A 19,922-nucleotide genomic window follows, 5' to 3' on the forward strand; every position below is an offset into this window, starting at 1 on the left:
CTATGCTATTTTCTGTGCCTTCTCCCGCCTTCTCCCCCTCCCACTCCCCTGTTTCTAACCCTCCATGTGTTCTTCATTTCTATGGTTCCACTCCTGATCTAGCTGTCCTCTTGGTTTGCTTTTGTTTTAGGTGTGGTTGTTAATAACTGTGTGTTTGCTGTCCTTTCACTGTTCATATTTTTCATCTTCTTTTTCTTATATAAGTCCCTTTAGCATTTCATATAATAAGGGCTTGGTGATGATGAACTCCTTGAACTTGACCTTATCTGAGAAGCACTTTATCTGTCCTTCCATTCTAAATGAAAGTTTTGCTGGATAAAGCAATCTTGGCTGTAGGTCTTTGGATTTCATGACTTGGAATACTTCTTTCCAGCCCCTTCTTGCCTGTAAGGTCTCTTTTGAGAAATCCGCTGACAGTCTGATGGGTACTCCTTTGTAGGTGACTGTCCCCTTATCCCTTGATGCTTCTAGGATTCTCTCCTTCATTTTGGTCTTGGCTAATGTAATTATGATGTGCCTTGGTGTGTTCCTTCTTGGGTCCAACTTCTTTGGCACTCTCTGAGCTTCCTGGATTTCCTGGAAGTCTATTTCCTTTGCCAGATGGGGGAAGTTCTCCTTTATTATTTGTTCAAATACGTTTTCCACTTGTGGCTGTTTCTTTCCCCCTTCTGGTACCCCTATAATCCGGATGTTGGAACGTTTAAAGATGTCCTGGAGGTTCCTAAGCCTCTCCTCATTTTTTTGAATTCTCATTTCTTCATTCCTTTCTGGTGGGATGTTTCGTTCTTCCTTCTGGTCCATTCCATTGATTTGAGTCCCAGTTTCCTTTCCATCACTATTGGTTTCCTGTGCATCTCCCTTCATTTCAATTAGTTTAGCCTTCATATGTTCCTCTAATTTGTGACTTTGTTCCTCTAATTTATGACTATAATCTGCCAGTTCTGTGAGCATCCTGATAAATAGTGTCTTGAATTGTGCTTCTGAGAGGCTGGCAATTTCTTGGTCGCTTAGAGTTATTGGCTCTGGGACTTTGAGTTCTTTTTGCACCATCTTTTGGGCTGTTTGTGCCTGTTCTGTAGCAAGATCAGAGCCCTAAAGTGTTCACTTGAACAGGGCAACTCAGTCGCTGGGTTGTGACGTATGTGGGGGTGGAGTCAAAGAGGGACAATGGCTTCCCGTCTGCCGCCTGCCATCTCCTTGGAAGCTGCTTGATTTCCATGCCGAATGTGTGCGTGCAAAGCTGGCTCAGAGTTTGGCAGATGCTTGGGAGGGAAGGGAGTTTCATTTTATAATCAGATGTAGTTTTGAACTTACAGGCTGTCTTGAAGGCGTTCCAGTTCCTAGGGTTGTGTTTTACCACAAGAACAATAGTGGGTCATCGAGAACCAGCCGCACGTTTCTAGTCTGGCAGGCGGCGGGAACGGTCCCTGCTTCGGCGCCGCAGCCACCACCGTCACCAGACCCACGCGTTTCGTTCCACTGCACGCGAGTGTGCCACCGCCGTCAGCCCTCCACCACTGGGTTCGCCCCCTGGGGCCTGTGTGGTCTGTTTCACTGTGCGCGAATGTGCGACCGAGGTCAGTCTGCCCTGCACCCCTACTGGTTCCGGGCTGCCTGCGCACCTAGGTCAGGGGATCTGTCCTGCCCGACCCAGCTCCGCTGCTGGCTCCGCCTCTCTTACCGTCCCCTTGAACGGTTCGTAGTTGTCGGACTTCCGTATAATTCCGTTTTCTGGTCTTTGGGTGTGTCCTAGTTCTCCAAACCTTTGTTGTATTCAAACTTGTGGGAGAAGGCACAGTGTTTCCACCTATGCCTCCATCTTGGCGGAAGTCTCTTTACCGCATTTTTTTAATTGAGGAGAAGAAAGTGAGCTTCTACACTCTGGAGTAATAAAAGACACCAGGTGGTCTCAGCTCTTCTTGCAGATACAGTACCAGACCACAAGTGCATCTTCCCCAGTCCCCAAGTTTCTTTTTGAGTGTTTATTTATACAAGTAACGTTCTTTGTTTAATGGTTCTCCTTTGCTTCTATAGTTAGAAGTTTTTCATTTTTGTTTTGCTTCATTGTTTTCCTTTTGTGGCAATGGATAAGTTTATAGGAGAATGGCAGAGAAAGCAAAAGTACTGGGTTAAGTTGCTTCAAAGCAGATTCATGTTGAGTAACTGAGCAGATAAATATGAGCTTTGATGTCACAGATAATTTTCATTCCGAGGGTAATATAGGCAATCTAAATCCAAGATTATATTTTCTTGCCAGAAATTAAACTCAATAGGAAAAAAAGATTAAAACATTTATATTTCAGGTTCTGGTTTTTTGGTTTTGTTTTGCTTTTTGGCCATGGCTAATTAAAGACAATCATGAAATGAAGATATTTTCATTTTAAGATTTATACTTTTTACACCCCAGCTTTTTATACTAATGCTAGTTACTCTCATATATGCTTCTTCCTTAGGATTTTTAGAACACCAACATATTATTTTCAATGCCTCAAATTAACATGGACTGATGAAACTGTAATTATGTTCCACTTCTATCGCTGGAGAAAAGTTTTGCTCTAACAAGCTATCCCAGAACATCAGTATAATTATTAGCAGAAATGAAGCTTTGTAATGCATTTGTAAGTGGTTGCTGGGTTTGTGGGGCCAGTGGGGATCCTATTTTCAAGGGCTTTATTGGACTGTATATACATAAATATCCACAATTATTACTCATTTCAACTCTTTCCTTAGTGTGGCATGTAATTACACTGTTAATTTGAAGCAAACTCAAAAATTCAGGTAGCTTCATCCAGAAATACTAATAAATTTTTAGAATACCTGGATAACCTTTTCTAAAATTGTATTTTACCTTTGCAAAACTATTGATTCAACATCAAAATTCCGCCTTGTCTAGAATAAGACCTGTTAATGTCTGAGTTCAATTCACAACTGATAACCTGATAGAGATTAGAATATCCCCTGGGGAAGGGCAGTATTCAGCTTCAGAAATGCTGTATACATATGCTCAGAGGTACCCTGTGACATGTCAGCTAGAACACAAGGTTTGGAGTCAAACAAATTTGAGTTCAAATCTCAAGTGAACTATCAAGTAATCTTGTGACCTAGGTACAGTAAATTACTTAACATCACATAGCCTCAGTTTTATCATCCGTAAAATAGGGGAAATACAATTTTTAATAAGGTTTAAATTCTCTTTTATCTTGGCTTTGTCCCTGTCCTCTAGTGAAGTTCTTGTGGGCTGTTATAACTTATTCTCTTCACTTCTAAAGTGTAAATAATGTAATATACCATATACCCCCTGCTCAATTTCTTTGGGATGTTTACCTAGAAATATAATGTTATTTGATGCATTGAGCCACATGTATCGAAGACTACTTTAACTTTGTTATTTTAAAAAATAGACTAGCAAAATTATCTTCTCAGTTTGTCCTTTTTGAGGTTAGTTGCCAGAGAATACCGCTTGTTTACATTACCGGAAGGGACCTAACCACCAGAAATATTAATTCAGTTTTCTTTTGAGTTAGAGCTGTTACAGAATACTTAACCAGTTGACTGCACAATTTAAATCTTGATCTATCAATCAGTAGATGGATGGAACATAACTAAGAGCAATAATGAATTGTAAATACGTTTTAAAGAGTTGACCAATGTACAGCATCACAAGCCATGTTCTCTTGCATACATTATGTTCAGTTTTACTTGGATTATGATTTCAGAATACCCAAATATGGGGGAAAAAACTAAGTTGTCTATTTCAAATGTCTGTTATTTTTTAAAATTGCATGCTTAACATTGTTTGTTCACTCACCAAATCTACACTGAATGCCTACTGTGAACTGGGCACATTTTTAGCCACTGGGGATCCAGCAGAAATGAAATCACAGTCCTTGTGGAATTTAAATTCTAGTGTATTAGAGATGGCTCATAATCTAAGTATGTATATATAATATCAAGTGGTGATACAAGTTAAGAAGAAAAGTCGATTTACCCAGGACCTGGAGAATGACAGGGTGAGAACTGCTATTTTAGATAGGGGGGTCAGAAAAGTCCTCTTTGATATATTATGCCTTAAGCAAGGACCTGAAGAAGAAGCAAGGGAGCCAGCCAGTGGCTATTTGGGGGAACAGTACCAGAGAGAGAGAGCAAGTGCAAATACCCTGAGTTGGGAGCATGCTTGGCCGTCAACCTTCTACTCATTCCACCTTGAAGCTTTCCTCAGTGCCTTACAAAAATAAGAAAGTTACAGGCTTCCTTCTTTGTGTTTCACACCAAATTTGTATAGCCTTTTTATAGTTTTTGTCTCATTATTTTCTGTATATATAGTCAGTTTGATTATCTATTGAGCAACTACTGTTCCTTCTATCTACTTGATACCAAAGATTATAACAAATTAAATTGTTAGATATATAAATAAATGAGAGAAAAGAGTGAGCAAGCAAGCATTGGTCTACATTATTCAGAGGAAAGAAAAAGCCAATTTCTTTCAATGCAATCTTTTACAAATTTATTTAAAGATTATTCATAACTGAAATATGACCTTCCTATTTTATAGATTCCTTCTGATATTCACAGTTCTAATGTTTACTGATATATTCTAATGGTTATTTGAAATATTTGGTTAGGAAAATGAATTTGAAAAGTAAGGTATCACAGAAGAGTTCTTTGAATTGAAGATACATATTTTTACGATTTTATTTATTTTTAGAGAGCGGGGAAGGGAGGGAGAAGGAGAGGGAAACATCAATGTGTGGTTGCCTCTCATGTGCCCCCAACTGGGGACCTGGCCTGCAACCCAGGCATGTGCCCTGACTGGGAATCAAACCAGCAACCCTTTGGTTGTCAGGGCTGTACTCAATCCACTGAGCCACACCAGGCAAGGATGAAGATCATTTTAGAAGAGAACAGTTTGCTCTCCCAAGAAAACCTAAGTTAAATTTTGCTTTTCCTAATTTTTATTCGTGTTTGCAAAGTTTTTCCAGTTTCTTTACAATCTTACTGAATGTTATTTTCTGTTTTAGATCTCCAAAGTTACTAAAGCCAATTTTTATTGGATTAAGTTTCTAACAAAATAGATTTTTAGGGTCAGCAATAGATGAGGTTTCAAGGCTTTTGGATTTATGGTTTTTTAAAACATTTTTTTTTGTAACTTGAAAGGTTAATCTAGTTCATGGATGTGGCAAAAGTTAAAGTTAAATGGGAAGTTTATCACCAGTCAGCAGAAAACCCTCACTTTAGCTCTGAAAGTTACTATCATTTATACTTACCAAAATGTCAATGCAATCTACTTTTTGATATTTGAAAATTTCTAATTTCTAATTTCTTTGTCTAATAATAAAAATCAGAGCAGAAATAAACCAAATAGAGTCTTAAAAATGATACAAAAGATCAAAGAATCTAAGCTGGGTTCTTTGAAAAGATAAGCAAAATTGACAAATCTTTAACCAGACTTATCAAGAAAAAAAGAGAGAGGGCCCAAATAAATAAAATCAGAAATGAAAGAGGAGAAATAATAACTGACACCAAAGAAATACAAAGGATTGTAAGAAAATATTATAAACAACTATATGCCAACAAACTGGACAACCTGGACAAAATGGATAAACTTGTAGAAACATATAATCTTTCAAAAATGAACCAGGAAGAATCAGAGAATCTGAATATACTGATTGTACCTAGTGAAACTGAAGCAGGAATCAAAAGACTCCCAACAGACAGAGGCCCTGGACCAGATATCTTCACAGGTGAATTTTATCAAACATTCTGAAAAGAACTAACACCTTTCTTTCTCAAACTATTTTTAAAAATTCAAAAAAAGAGGACACTCCCAAGTTCATTTTACAAGGCCAGCATTATCCTAATTCCAAAACCAGATAAAGGCACTATAGAGAAAGAAAAGAATAGGCCATACATAACATATATGCTAAAATCCTCAACAAAATATTAGCAAACTGAATACAGCAATGCATCATAAAGATCATACACCATGATCAGATGGGATTTATTCCAGGAATGCAAGATTAGTACAACATTTACAAATCAATACATATGATTCACCACATAAATAAAATGAAGGGTAAAAACCACATGATCATATAAATAGATGCAGAAAAAGCTCTTGATAAAGTCCAGGGCCCATTTATATTAAAAAAATAAAAACAACAACAAAAAACCTCTCAGCAAAGTGGGAATAGAGGGAACATACTTAAACATGATAGGGGCCTTATATGACACACCCACTGCCAGAATCATATATTCAATGGGGAAAAACTACAAGCATTCCCCTTAAGATTGGGAACAAGACAGGAATGTGCAGTATCACCTCTCTTATTCAACATAGCACTGGAAGTCCTAGCCATAGCAATCAGACAAGAAGAAGAAGTTAAAGGCATTCAAATTGGGAAAAAAGAGGTAAAATTGTCTTTATTTGCAGATGCCATGATACTGTACATACAGAACCTTAGAGATTCCACCAAGAAACTACTAAGACTGATAAATGAATTCAGCAAAATAGCAGGATACAGAATTAATATCCAGAAATTAGTTGCATTTTTATATGCCAATAACTAACAGAAGGGGAAATTTAAAAAGCAATCCCATTTACAATTGCTTCAAAAAGAACAAAATTTCTAGGAATAAATCTAACCAAGGGTGTAAAAGACCTGTACTTGAAAATTGTAAGACACTGAAGAAAGGAATTGGAGAAGATAAAAATAAGTAGAAGCACATGTTGTGTTCATGCATAGGAAGAATTAGCACATTAAAATGTCCATACTACCCAAAGCAATCTATAGTTTCACTGTAGATTGCTATAGTTTCTTATGACTTATTTCACAGAACTAGAATAAATATTTTAAAAATTTATATGGAACCACAAAAGGCTCCACATAGCAACAGTGATCCTGAGAAAGAACACATTTGGAGGAATCATGCTACCTAATACCAAACTATACTATATGGCCATAGTAATCAAAAGAGCATGGTACTGGCATAAAAACAGACACATAGATCAGTGGAACAGAATAGAGAGCCCACCTGGCTGGTGTAGCTCAGTGGATTGAGCACGAGCCTGCAAACCAGATGATCGCAGTTCGATTCCCAGTCAGGGCACATGCCTGGGTTGCAGGCCAGTTCCCAGCAGGGGACACATGAGAAGCAACCATACATTGATATCTCTCTCCCTCTCTCCTTCCCTTCCCCTCTAAAGGTAAATAAATAAAATCTTTTAAAAAAAAAGAATAGAGAGCCCAGAAATTGACCCACACCTTTATGGTCAATTATGTTCAACAGAGGAAGTAAGTACATACAATGGGCTAAAAATGGTTTATTTAGTAAATGGTGTTGGGAAAACTAGACAGATATGTACAGAAAAATGAAACCAGACCATCTTCTTATAATACACACAAGAATAAATTCAAAATGGATCAAAGACTTAAATGTTAACCTAAAACCATAAAATCATAGAAGAAAGCATAGGCAGCAAAATCTCAGGCAAAGCTTGTAGCAATACCACTTCTAGGAATATATTCAAAGGAACCCAAAACACTAATTCAAAAGAAAAGAACCCCTATGTTCATTGCAGTGTTATTTACAATTGCCAAAATATGGAAGCAGCCCAAGTTTCCATCAGTAGACGAGTAGATAAAACAACTGCAGGACATTTACACAATGGAATACTACTTGGCTGTCTTACCCTTTGTGACAGGATGGATGAACCTGGGGAACATTATGCTGAGTGAAATAAGCCACTCAGAGAAAGACAAATACCACATGATTTCATTCACATGTTGAACAAACTGAACAAGCAAAATAGAGACAGACTCATAGATAGCAGAATGACAGCTAAGCAGAGAGGTCGGGGGAGGGATGAAGCAAAAAGGAAAAAGGACTCATGGACATGGACAACAGTGTGATGATTGCCGTGGGGAGGTATAATGAGATTAAATGGTAATGAAAATAAAAATTATTTTAAAGAAGAGAAATTTAAAAATTATTTCTACATTATTAGCCACAGTTTGTCTGTAAAACAGAATTTTTCCTAACATCTAAGGCTGTTGGTTTGTTCTCCTACAAAGGTCAGATAAATTCTTTAACCAGCTCAGAAGATAATGTAAGTTTTTTTTTCGGGCTCTCTCCTTTTTTAATATCATTGTAGACTCATGGATTTTTATTGGATCAGTTAGCATTGGTCTTAATTCTCAAAAGTTTGACTAGCAAGGAAGGGGATCTTTCAGGCTAATCCCTGTGCTGTGCCTTTTTGCTCTGATACTATGTTTTAAATTATGAAAACATTTCAACATAAAGAACAGTATAGAGAAAAATACAGTGAACCTCCAAGGTATCTTTCAACTTTATATATTTCCAATCTTCTTCTATTTGTCCTCTTCTACTTTATTGATCCCCTGGATTATGATCCTGTTGATATTTGAAAGTCTTTATGTTTTCTGAAATGGAAGGTCCTAGACCTGGAATCTTCTATTTCTCTAAGAAGCCCTGATTGCTTTTAGTAAGGAATGGCATCAGGTAAAATCAAGGCATAAAGGTTATTGAATATTTTAAATTATGATTTTTCTTTCTTTTCCTCTCTTGTGCCCTATCATGTTGGTACCCTAGTTCTCATGAGCAGAGTTACTCTCATTTGGATCATGGAGAATGAGCACTTCTCAAAGATGGGACCAAACAACTTTATATTTCTCTTCTTTTTTTTAAGATTCTATTTATCTTTAGAGAGAGGGGAAGGGAAAGAGAAAGAGAGGGAGAGAAACATACACGTGTGAGAGGCACATCTATCAGTTGCCTTATACACCCCCAACTGGAGACCTGACCCACAACCCAGGCATGTGCCCTGACTGGGAATCGAACCAGCAACCCCCGAGTTGCAGGCTGGCACTCAATTCACTGAGCCACACCAGCTGGAGGGGGGTGGGGGGAACAACAAGCTTTATATGTCTATTTTAATTGATCTACATATTAAGTATAGCTGACAGATGATTCAAATTGTGGCAGGTACTTATTTGGGGCTTTTAAAAAAGATTTTATTTATGTATCTTTAGAGAAGGGAAGAGAGGGAGAGAAACATTGATGTGGGAGAGAAACATCAATTGGTAGCACCTCTCATTGAACCTGGACCAGGGACTAAATATAACCCAGGCATGTGCCCTGCCCAGGAACTGAACCAGTGACCTTTTCACTTTGTGGGATGACACCGAAGCAACTGAGCCACACCAGGCAGGGCCAGATAAGTGTTTTTAATAATGGACCTTTTATAAAATAAACACCATTTGGTGTTATCAGTTTACTTGTACTACAATATAAGGAAATTCTCTGAAGATTAGTTTATATCACACTTTGTTTTTTTAGCATTCAACACATTTTCTCATAGTAATAATGTAGATGATAAAATGTTATTGGATTCTAGCTCTTGAAGTCTGTATGATTTCCAAGGTAGATTAAACCCATATCTTTGCCTCCTTTTCCTCCTGATGCCCCACAGAAATAAAATGCATAGAAATAAGAAATAAAGGAGCCAATAACAATAAGTAGGAAGACTACCCAAGAGTGATAATTGAACAGATTTCTGAATCTTTTCCCGAGTACTAAAAGACACCCTCTTCTCACTTCCCCATACCTCTCCCACCCCTGTACTTGGATTACAGATAGTTGGCATGAACCCAGGCAAAACACCAGGCAGATTTCCCGTAGAGAAATTGGGAAAAGCTAAGGCTTCTAGGGTACAAGTTATGTCCCCAGAACAAAAGGAAAAGCCATCTTTATTCTGGCATTTAGAGAGCCTGCTGGCTCCTCTCCTACACAACCTTAAAGGAACACTGTATACCTAGCCTACACAGAGGCCCCCTCAGGAGAGCAATCTAATGAAAAAACAGACCATCTTGACAGTAACAGAGAAAATCTGTGTTGGCTAATGTGTCATTCCGGCCTAAATATGAATGCGTAACCAGAGATTACAAGGCATGGGAGGAAGACTAATGGCATGAAAGACTAAAATAATCAGAAAATATGCCACTAGAGAAACTAGAGTTAACCAGAGAGAACTTTACAAAAAAAAAGGAGCTCTAATATACTCAGAGCTGCAAGAAGATACAACATCCATCAAACAAGAATGAGGAGACAGAAGTTTTTGGATTGAAAGGACACACCAAGTACTGAAATAGTGAACCAGACGTCACGCTGTAACACATTCTCGTGAAACTGCAGGATTCCTAGGATAAAAGATCTAGAGAAAAGTCATGCGCAAAGCAACAAGTGTCCGTCTAAAATCAAACCTCTCATCAGTGACCTTTAATGCTAAACTACTACTGACAACGTTTCAAAAGAAAACACTGTGCAGCCAATGATCCTATATCCTACCAAACTATTAATCAAAGATGAGAGCAGAATAAAGTTGTTTTCAGACAGGCAAGAGCTCCAAGTTTACCTGCTCTTGGAATTACATGAATGGCTTACATATTCACCATCAATATTCTTGAGAAACAAATTCATTGTGTAATTTTTCATTAAGCATTTTCATTTTGTGCTTTGATTTTTTAAAAATCTCACTGGTTTTTAAAAGGGATTATTGCGAAGAAATGGGGAAGGTTGATTACAAACAATAAAATTAGTTGTGCTGCCTTAACTGATGTGACTTGGTTGGGCATCGTCCAGCAAAGTGAAAGGTCGCCAGTTCATTTCCTGGTGAGGGCACATGCCTGGGTTTCAGGTTCCATCTTTGGTCAGGGCACATAGGAGAGGCAACTACTGATCAATGTTTCTCTCTCACAGCAATGTTTCTCTTTCCCCTCCTTTTCCCTCTCTTTAGAAATAAAATATATAAAAACTGTTTAAGTAGTTGTGAATTTACACCACAAAATAAATTACAGATCTACGATAGCAAACAACGAGACTGATTATTTCCTTTACTCTCAGCAGGCTGAAATGGTCCATACATTGCACATATAACTAACCCATGATTTTTCATGTTTCTCAGTGACCCTAGCAACAGGCAACTGGGACTGCTTATGTGCAATCCCAGCTGGCTGGTATACCATGTGACCAGCAGGGACAACAGCATCAAATTTTTCTCCCATCTTGACTGGAATGACATGATCGAACTTACATTTAAAAGCATCATTCCAACTGCTGCATTGAAAGTGAACTTGGGGGTAGAATAGTAGTGCAAGGGTAGAAGCACGAGACCAGTTTGGACGTCATCACTGTATTCCAGGTGAAAGATGACAGTGGCTCTGACGTGGTGGTAATAGAGGTAACAGAAAAGTTTTCAGATTCTGAGTATAATGTGAAGGTAGAGCCCGTAGGATTTCCTGACTGATTAGACATGAGGTAAGCAAGAAAGAAGTCAAGATTTCTAGTCTGAGCAGGTAGAAACGAGAAACAGATTGAGGGGAAAGATTAGGGGGTAAGTTTTAGGTGTTATATTTCAGAGTCCCTTTGATGTCCAAGTAAAGATGTCAGTTACTTGGATTAGCACTTAGAAATATGTGTCTGCGGTTCGAAAGAAAGGTCTGGCTTTGAGACTGGGTTTTGAGGGATGAGGAGATAAGGAGAGGTCTGTAGACTGGGGCCCTGTGGCACTCCCATATTTGAGATCCAGGGAGATGAGAAGGAATGGTCAAAGACGACTGAGGAGGCGCAGCCAGTGGGGCATAAGGAGAACCAAGACAGAACGGTGGCCGGGAAGCCATGGGAAGCGAGTGTTTTATACTAAGAGGACAAGGAGGATGAGCACTGAAAATTCACTGTTGGATTTGGCAGCATGGATGTCAGTGTTTACCTTAAGAAGACCTGTTTTTTTGTTAATAGCTACTAAGTTGTGAAGACGAAAATATGTATTAAGTTGTCTGGGCCCAACTACTTTAATAAATGGAACTATTAGATGTTTCTTTGGGCCTATGAGCTTTGTGAAAAAATTACTAAGGTACAAATGGAGCCACAAACAGAAAATTTGGGGATCTCTGCTTTAGAGGGTGATGCCAACTGAGCATTTTATTGGGTTGGCCAAAAAGTCCATTTAGTTTTTTCCATAAACTGAAAAATGCATTTTTCATTTTCACCAGTAATTTTATCGATTTGGATATTTTGAGTATGCCAGCTTTCTCCTGAGTGGTATCACGTTGATTGTTCTCAATTAATGTCTTGATTTGATCACTATCAACTTGAACTGGTTACCCAAGAAGTCTCCAGCATGAAACTTCACAAACCACTTTCGACATATTCAATCAGTCACAGCACCTTCTCCATACACTGCACAAATCTTTTCTTTGTGCTTCAGTTGCATTTTTACCTCTCTTGAAATAATAAAGTACAATATGCCAAAAATCTTACATATTTTCTTCCAGTTTCAGTATTAAAAACTGCACAAATATTCACCAATTTTGATCAGTTTTTTTTATAAACACTGATATGACAGCTGTCACAATACAGTCTAACAGAATTGTTTTGAATGAAATTAAAGAGAACAGCCCTGGCTGGTATAGCTCAGTGGATTGAGCGCGGGCCTGCGAACCACACGATCGTGGTTCAATTCCCAGTCAGGGCACATGCCTGGATTGCAGGCCAGTTCCTAGCAGGGGACTCACGAGAGGCAACCATACATCGGTCCTTCTCTCCGTCTCTCCTTCCCTTCCCCTCTAAAAGGCAAATAAATAAAATATTAAAAAAAGAGAGAGAGAACTAAGTGCTACTGGAGCCATCTTAAGAAAAAAACTAAATGAACTTTTTGGCCAACCAATAAGAAGGGAAAGTAGCTCTTGTCTTTTCTTTGTCTCTGCTAAAAAGTTTGAGTTAGTAATTTTAAATCTGAGTAAACTACATGTGATTAATAAAATTTGCCAAATGTGGTTATGCAACATAAAAAAATAAAATCTTGTGAAATGTCAGTAGTACATCAATGCATGATTTTTTCTTCTTGACTCCATAGGTATGGTCTGAATATGCGTTGCTTGGCAGCTCGGGTCAACTATAAGACTTTGATTATCATCTGTGCACTCTTCACTTTGGTTACAGTACTTTTGTGGAATAAGTGTTCCAGCGACAAAACGATCCAGTTTCCACGGCACCTGAGTAGCGGCTTCAGAGTGGATGGATCAGAAAAAAGAGCAGCAGCGTCTGAGAGTAACAACTATGTGAATCATCTGGCCAAACACTCAGAGGAGGCGTTTCCTCCAGAACAGCAGAGAGCACCCCCTGTCGCTGGGGGCTTCAATGGCAATGGGGGGAGCAAGGTGTTAGGGCTCAAGTATGAAGAAATTGACTGTCTCATAAATGACGACCACACAATTAAAGGGAGACGAGAGGGGAATGAAATCTTTCTTCCTTTCACTTGGGTAGAGAAATATTTTGACGTTTATGGAAAGGTGGTTCAGTATGATGGCTATGATCGGTTTGAATTCTCTCATAGCTATTCCAAAGTCTATGCACAGAGAGCTCCTTATCACCCTGATGGTGTGTTTATGTCCTTTGAAGGCTACAATGTGGAAGTTCGAGACAGAGTCAAGTGTATAAGTGGGGTTGAAGGTTAGTATATCTCTGCTCCACTGCATTTTTCTATCTCGGTTGTATTGAGGAATAAGAAACTGTAGGTGTTCGTTATATAGCGAGTATGTACATAGCTTGCTAGCAAGAGGCCTTTCATCACTCTGACTTAGGAGGGAGAAACAATTTATTCTGGACCTGGGGCAACTTTCTAGGTGATGTTATTTATATTTATACCTGATCAAATAGGATTATTCCATTAACCTGCCTCATAATCTAAAATTTTCACCAATAAGGCCAAGGCACAGGAGCTCCAGAAATTTTGGTTAAAATATATAATTATCCTATGAGAGGAAGATGGAAAGGAGCAAAGACCATTCAATGGACCCATCAGTGTCCCAATATAATCTTGTTACCAGATTAGCTGGGTATCATCTCCTAGTGGAGATTTAAAGTCCTCAGAAGTAGACAGTAGATACCATTTTCCCTCCACTTGTTCTGAACTGCTATCATCTGTTGCAAATTGTTTTTCAAACCTGGAGCAGTTGGTGTTTCTTAGGAGGGCATTAGTACAACTTGAAATTTGTATTTCAAACCTAGGATTGATCAGAAAGCCACACTGAATTTGACTTTGCACTTATGATTTATTAATGTTAGAAGTTTTCAGTTCTATTTACTAAATTTCAGGATTCTTTTAACCTCTTCCTTTTGTGTTTAGTTTCTCTGTACTTTCACTAACAATTTTATGGTTTTGTTTTATTTTACATTTAACTTTTTAATCCAGCTAAATTGGTTAATGTTTTGGTAAATGGTAAAAGAATAAGGTCTTACTTTAGACTTTTTCCCCCTATCATGTATTGAATAATCTCCTCTTTTCCCCACTAATTCATGATGCAGGCTTTATCATTATACTAAAATATTTTGAATACTAGAGTATGTTTCTGGCCAGCTATTCCATTGATTGGGGTATATCAGTTCTTAGACCAATTGTACATTATTGTAAATAGTTAGCACCCATCTTTAACGGGATTGCATAAACCTTCCTTTTATTACCACAAATGAAAATAATAAAATTTTGAATTTTGAAAAAATAAACCACCCTTTGGAAAAAGAATTCAGAAGTTAAAAAACTTATTTGTAGCCTAGGTTTCTTAGCTTCTTTGGCCCCTGATTTCTTAAATTATGTTGAAACTACATCATAACACGTTCAGTTTTATAGGTTTCCAGTTTCTACTAGGACTGGAGCTACGTACAGACAGGAGTGTATCCCTCGCCACATAGCGCCATGACGCAACAATACAGTTATCTGTGCAGTCTGGTATGAATGTGTTTCCCATGTAGGGAATTACTAAAATAAATACACCAAGCACTTAAAAAATTTTCCTTAGATCTTTAGAAGAGGTAATCCATTAATGAATTATTTCATTAATAATGAAACATATAACTTTGTTTAAACATATAACTTTTACTCATTTAAAAAGACACTGCTTGTTCTCAAGAATTGCATTTTGACATGAAGGATACGAAAAAGAGTTGCAAGCTTGTTTACACTTTAAGTTGCCTAATCATAAGTGGGTTCTTAAGCAAGTGCTTTAACCATCAGATTATACACTTATGAGAACACATCTCGACATTGGAGAGAGAGGAATATGCAGTTAACTTGATTGTTAAGTATAAATGTTTAAGAAAGTTCAGGGTTACTATTCTATAGTAAAACTATAGTAACATTATCTACATGTATTTAAATAGTGCAAACCTTGAGTGTATGAAGCAGGATTATGAAACATGACATCTGTAACTATGAGCAAAAGTTACCTAAAAAGTCAGTCCTTAAAAGATAATGTACAACATCGCATTTGCTGTCAACAAATAATGAATGAAAGTGAATGAACCCTTAATTTTGTTTTTTCATATCTTGTATTTTGGTACTATTTTTAGTTAAATATGAAGACAGTATAATAAAGAAGCTCAAATTTTGCTGATAACCTTATAATATCCCCAGAAATAAAACAGTGAAGAGGGGTATTCAGAACAAAATTATGACTATCTGGACATAGTTATTTATTTTGTTTCTCTATTTTATAGGTGTACCTTTATCTACACAGTGGGGACCTCAAGGCTATTTCTACCCAATCCAAATTGCACAGTATGGGTTAAGTCATTACAGCAAGAATCTGACTGAGAAACCTCCTCACATCGAGGTGTACGAAACAGCAGAAGACAGGGACAAAACCAGCAAGCCCAATGACTGGACCGTGCCAAAGGGCTGCTTTGTGGCTAGTGTGACTGATAAGTCTAGATCCACCAATGTTAAACAGTTCGTTGCTCCAGGTAAGTGACGTATCGTGTGTCTGCTAACTTTATGTTGATTTTTGGCGTCTGAGTCTCTCTTAAAATTGTTTTTTTTTTCCAAATACATCAGCAGACCCTTATTTTACATATATAAAGAAACAAATTGTGTCACTCAAGTGAGAGAAATCCCTAGTAAAGAAACAGCTAAAAATTCAAGGTATAAAAGGCATATTTATTGTATGAAGAACCAAGCCGTAGACTGAATATTTAGGCCCAGGTTACGGCATGGTGTGCATCTCTCTCCAGGGATGTAGAGCCCATAAGAATGAAGTTTCTGTGTCTATTTTAATACTTAAGTGCAGTATTTATTTTTTAATTATATATATATATATATTTTAGAGAGAGGGGATAGGAAGGAGATAGAGAGGGAGAGAAACATTGATGATGTGTGGTGGCCTCTCCTGTGGCCCCCACTGGGACCTGGCCTGCAACCCAGGCATGTGCCCCGACTGGGAATTGAACCAGTGACCCTTTGCTTCACAGGCCCATGCTCAATCCACTGAGCTACACCAGCCANATGAAGTTTCTGTGTCTATTTTAATACTTAAGTGCAGTATTTATTTTTTAATTATATATATATATATATATATTTTAGAGAGAGGGGATAGGAAGGAGATAGAGAGGGAGAGAAACATTGATGATGTGTGGTGGCCTCTCCTGTGTCCCCCACTGGGACCTGGCCTGCAACCCAGGCATGTGCCCCGACTGGGAATTGAACCAGTGACCCTTTGCTTCACAGGCCCATGCTCAATCCACTGAGCTACACCAGCCAGGGCTGTATTCTTCAATTTTTTAACTATTTTGCATTTATAGAGAGGCATCCTTTCCTTTGCCTATTTTTAACAGTAGTTTTTTATTTTTTCAAAGGTAAGACAGCATTACCAACTAGGCATGCATCCATATTGAATTTTGTTAGTGTACTAGATTGTCTCAAACTTCATATAAAACCATTTCATTAGTAAAATCATTTATAAAATCAAATTAACTTTATGCAACATTTCCCCTTTTACTAAGACAGTCTCATTAATTAGGATGTAATGCATTTTTCTCTACTAATCAATATCCATGAGAATTAATAAATCCATTACTTAAAAGGACAATGAAATAATTTTAGCTAGCACTTCAGGCCTAAATTCTCTATGGGGAAATGTCAAGAACAGAACTCATTCCATCTCCCACCAACCTTGCAGTTGGTAAATAGAAAAAGAGGTTATAAGACTGCTTTTGTATTCTCTTCTTGTCCTTTATTGATGATTGGGTAATTCGCAGACCTTGAAAGCCACAACACAAATCTACTCATTCTGAGTGGCCTTAAGGAATGGATTTATGAGTGCTTAATGCAGTGCAAATAATGAGTGACCTTTCATTTTTATTGTGACTAGAACTCCTTTTCTTCTACGGCGTTCTGTGCATAGAACACTTTTGCTTATTGTAGAACAGCAGGTTTGGCTGGGTGAGAAAGTAGGAAATATTTAAGAATGTTTAGCTTGTGACACCTAAGGGGTTATTGCAGCAGGAAATGAGTAGAATAAGCAAAAGGATATTAGGCTTGGTGTGCACCAAAGGCATTTATTTTGGCATTAGTTAGTAATGTTGTTTGGATTCAAGTGGAAAACAGCAGCCCTCATGTTAATCTCAAGTGCTGGGAGTTTTTCTAGAACAATCTTTTGAACTCTATCCTATTTAGAACAATAGATTTTACAGTGCACTTTTGGGTGCCCTGGGTAATACAAAAGATAGGCCCCCTCAACAAAGTGAGGGACCCTCGCTTTAGCCCTTCGTTCTGCAGCCAGTAGCTGGAGATACAACTACTTCCTAAGGTGGTTTCAAGCATGTGGAGGAGGGAACTCTGTCCATGATGGTAACTCTGCCAGTAGGGCACAAGCTGTACTTGGAACTCCCCATTGATGGGAGTGTGCTCGTTGGGGATGGAGTGCTTGTTTGGATACCCTGGGTATGCCTGCTGTGGCACTCGATACAAGTGCTGGAGGGAGAGCGACTTGGAGTTACATGGGTACTGTTGCTTAGAGCAGGAGAAAGGAATCCCAGCAGTGAGTCTGTTTTATTAAAGCATTGGTATGGGAAATGAGGCTTTTTAGAAAACATCGACCTCGTAGGGGAGAAATTCAGAGAATCACTGTTGAGAAGAAATCGGGACTTGGATGTAAAAGCATAGGCCTAAGTGACATGAGGCTCCAGAGAACCAAGGCCTGAGTGTTTTTGGCCTTTTATGTTTTCTTATTTGCCCTTGATTCCCCCCACCCCCAAAAGGTACAAAATCATCTGGAGGAAAGAATCATAACATGGATCTACAGCATGTTTTTTTATTGTTTTGTTTATTGGATAATATTTTTCACCTCTTCTTAATTTTCAAATGGAATGAACTGAAACTTTATACCTGTCCGACTCTAATAAATTAAGTTAGTTTCTGCCCTGACCAGCACAGCTCAGTTTGTTGAGCATCATCCCACAAAGCAAAGGGTCTCCAGTTCAATTCCTGGTCAGGGCACGTGCCTGGGTTGTGGGCCAGGGACCCCAGTTGGGGCGACAGGCAGCTAACTGATCGATGTTTCTCTCTCACAATGATGTTTCTCTCCCTCTGTTTCTCCCGCCTTTCCCCTCGCTCTAAAGTTGAATAAATAAAATCTTTTTAAAAATTAAATTAGTTTTTTCTTTCCCAAAGCACTCTTTTTACTTCGTTTCCATGGTCACACTTTTTCCTCTCTCTATAGCCCTTCTTTCTCAGGCTTCTTGTGAGCTTCTCTTCCGTCTGGCCCTGATCCCCCAGTGTTTTGAGTAGGGCCTCTTCTCACTCTCATAGTACACCTGGTGGTTAAAGTGAATGACTTGTAACAGTTTGTGTTTTATGTGAAAACATCGGTTGAAAGAGTACTCTTAAATGTTTATCATTCTTTGTTGCCTAAAGTATGTGTACACATATACTAAAAATAGACACTTGTCATGACTCCTGGGAGTAACTGCTCAGAGAAGAGGTCATGGGTTTCAAACAGTTAGGAAACTCAGAGTGTTCTATTAGTAACTTTAAAGCACTGTGGTTGCTTTAAAACTACCCATAGTCACATTGCATTTTCTACTATTCACATCCTTCTGAATGATGTTGACAGGTTATTTAACCTTTCTTCTACATCTATAAAATATGAGTTAAAAGAACTATCTCATAAAATTGCCATGAAGGTTATGATTGTCAGTAGATTGATTTAAATTGGGGATTGTGACTTCTGTGTCACTTCTCCTATGTAGCTCAATAATCCCCTCTGGTGGTGTGAGGTTTTAGGAAGATTAATAGTAGTTTTTTAAAAGGTTACATTCCATGACATCATTCCTTACTGAGTCGTTTAAACTAATCTGTTATATTGAGATATAAGGTGATTGACAGAACTACATCGTTTCATTGGATTTATATACATAAAGTGAAAATCAGAATGGAACTCAGGGAGAAAAATGGGTACTTCTTCAACTTTGTCCCATTTGAACTTCTAAAGATGGGTCATTGTTACCGTTTTCGTGAAAATGGACATCATAGTTAATACTCTTGTCTGACTAATGAAGCATTACCCTAGGAAGGAAAAAATAAGTAGCACTCAGAATAGTCTGCTTTGCTGAATGTCATTCAGTCTTGAGTGATTCAAAGTCAACAGAATCCTGTAGTGTTTCAGGGATGCACTGAGCATCAGATTCCATTTTACTATTGATGCAGGAAAATTCTAGTTAAGAGAGAGATTTTGTATTGGCATTTTTTCCAGACTAAGTCAATTTTAACTGTACAAGTATACTTCTGAAATCACTTTTTAAAAGCCCTGGCTGGTGTAGCTCAGTGGATTGAGCATGGGCCTGTGAAGCAAAGGGTTGCTGGTAGATTCCCAGTCAGGGCACATGCCTGGGTTTCAGGCCAGGTCCCCAGTAGGGGACACATGAGAGGCAACCATACATTGATGTTTCTCTCCCTCTCTTTCTCCTTCCCTTCCCCTCTCTCTAAAAATAAATAAAATATTTTTTAAAAAATCACTTGGAGCATCATTTGATGCATAAGTCTTTCAAGATGTTCTCGTTCTTTTTTTTTAATT

The 19,922-nt window shown here is 38.2% G+C and overlaps 1 protein-coding gene across 2 annotated transcripts in view; it reads left to right on the forward strand.

Moving 5' to 3' along the window:
• Positions 1-19,922, forward strand: part of GLCE (glucuronic acid epimerase) — a 109,132-nt gene that overhangs the window by 83,633 nt on the left and 5,577 nt on the right. For both annotated transcript variants that reach the window (XM_037054233.1, XM_037054234.1), the window contains 2 exons: positions 12,932-13,527; positions 15,571-15,816. In XM_037054233.1, coding sequence (XP_036910128.1) covers positions 12,945-13,527; positions 15,571-15,816 — 829 coding nt within the window. In that variant the 5' untranslated portion in view covers positions 12,932-12,944. The remainder of the gene's footprint in view (positions 1-12,931; positions 13,528-15,570; positions 15,817-19,922) is intronic.

This window comes from Sturnira hondurensis, unplaced genomic scaffold (assembly GCF_014824575.4).
Source record: "Sturnira hondurensis isolate 20B ecotype Veracruz unplaced genomic scaffold, ASM1482457v3 Scaffold0008196, whole genome shotgun sequence".
Lineage (NCBI taxonomy): Eukaryota > Metazoa > Chordata > Mammalia > Chiroptera > Phyllostomidae > Sturnira > Sturnira hondurensis.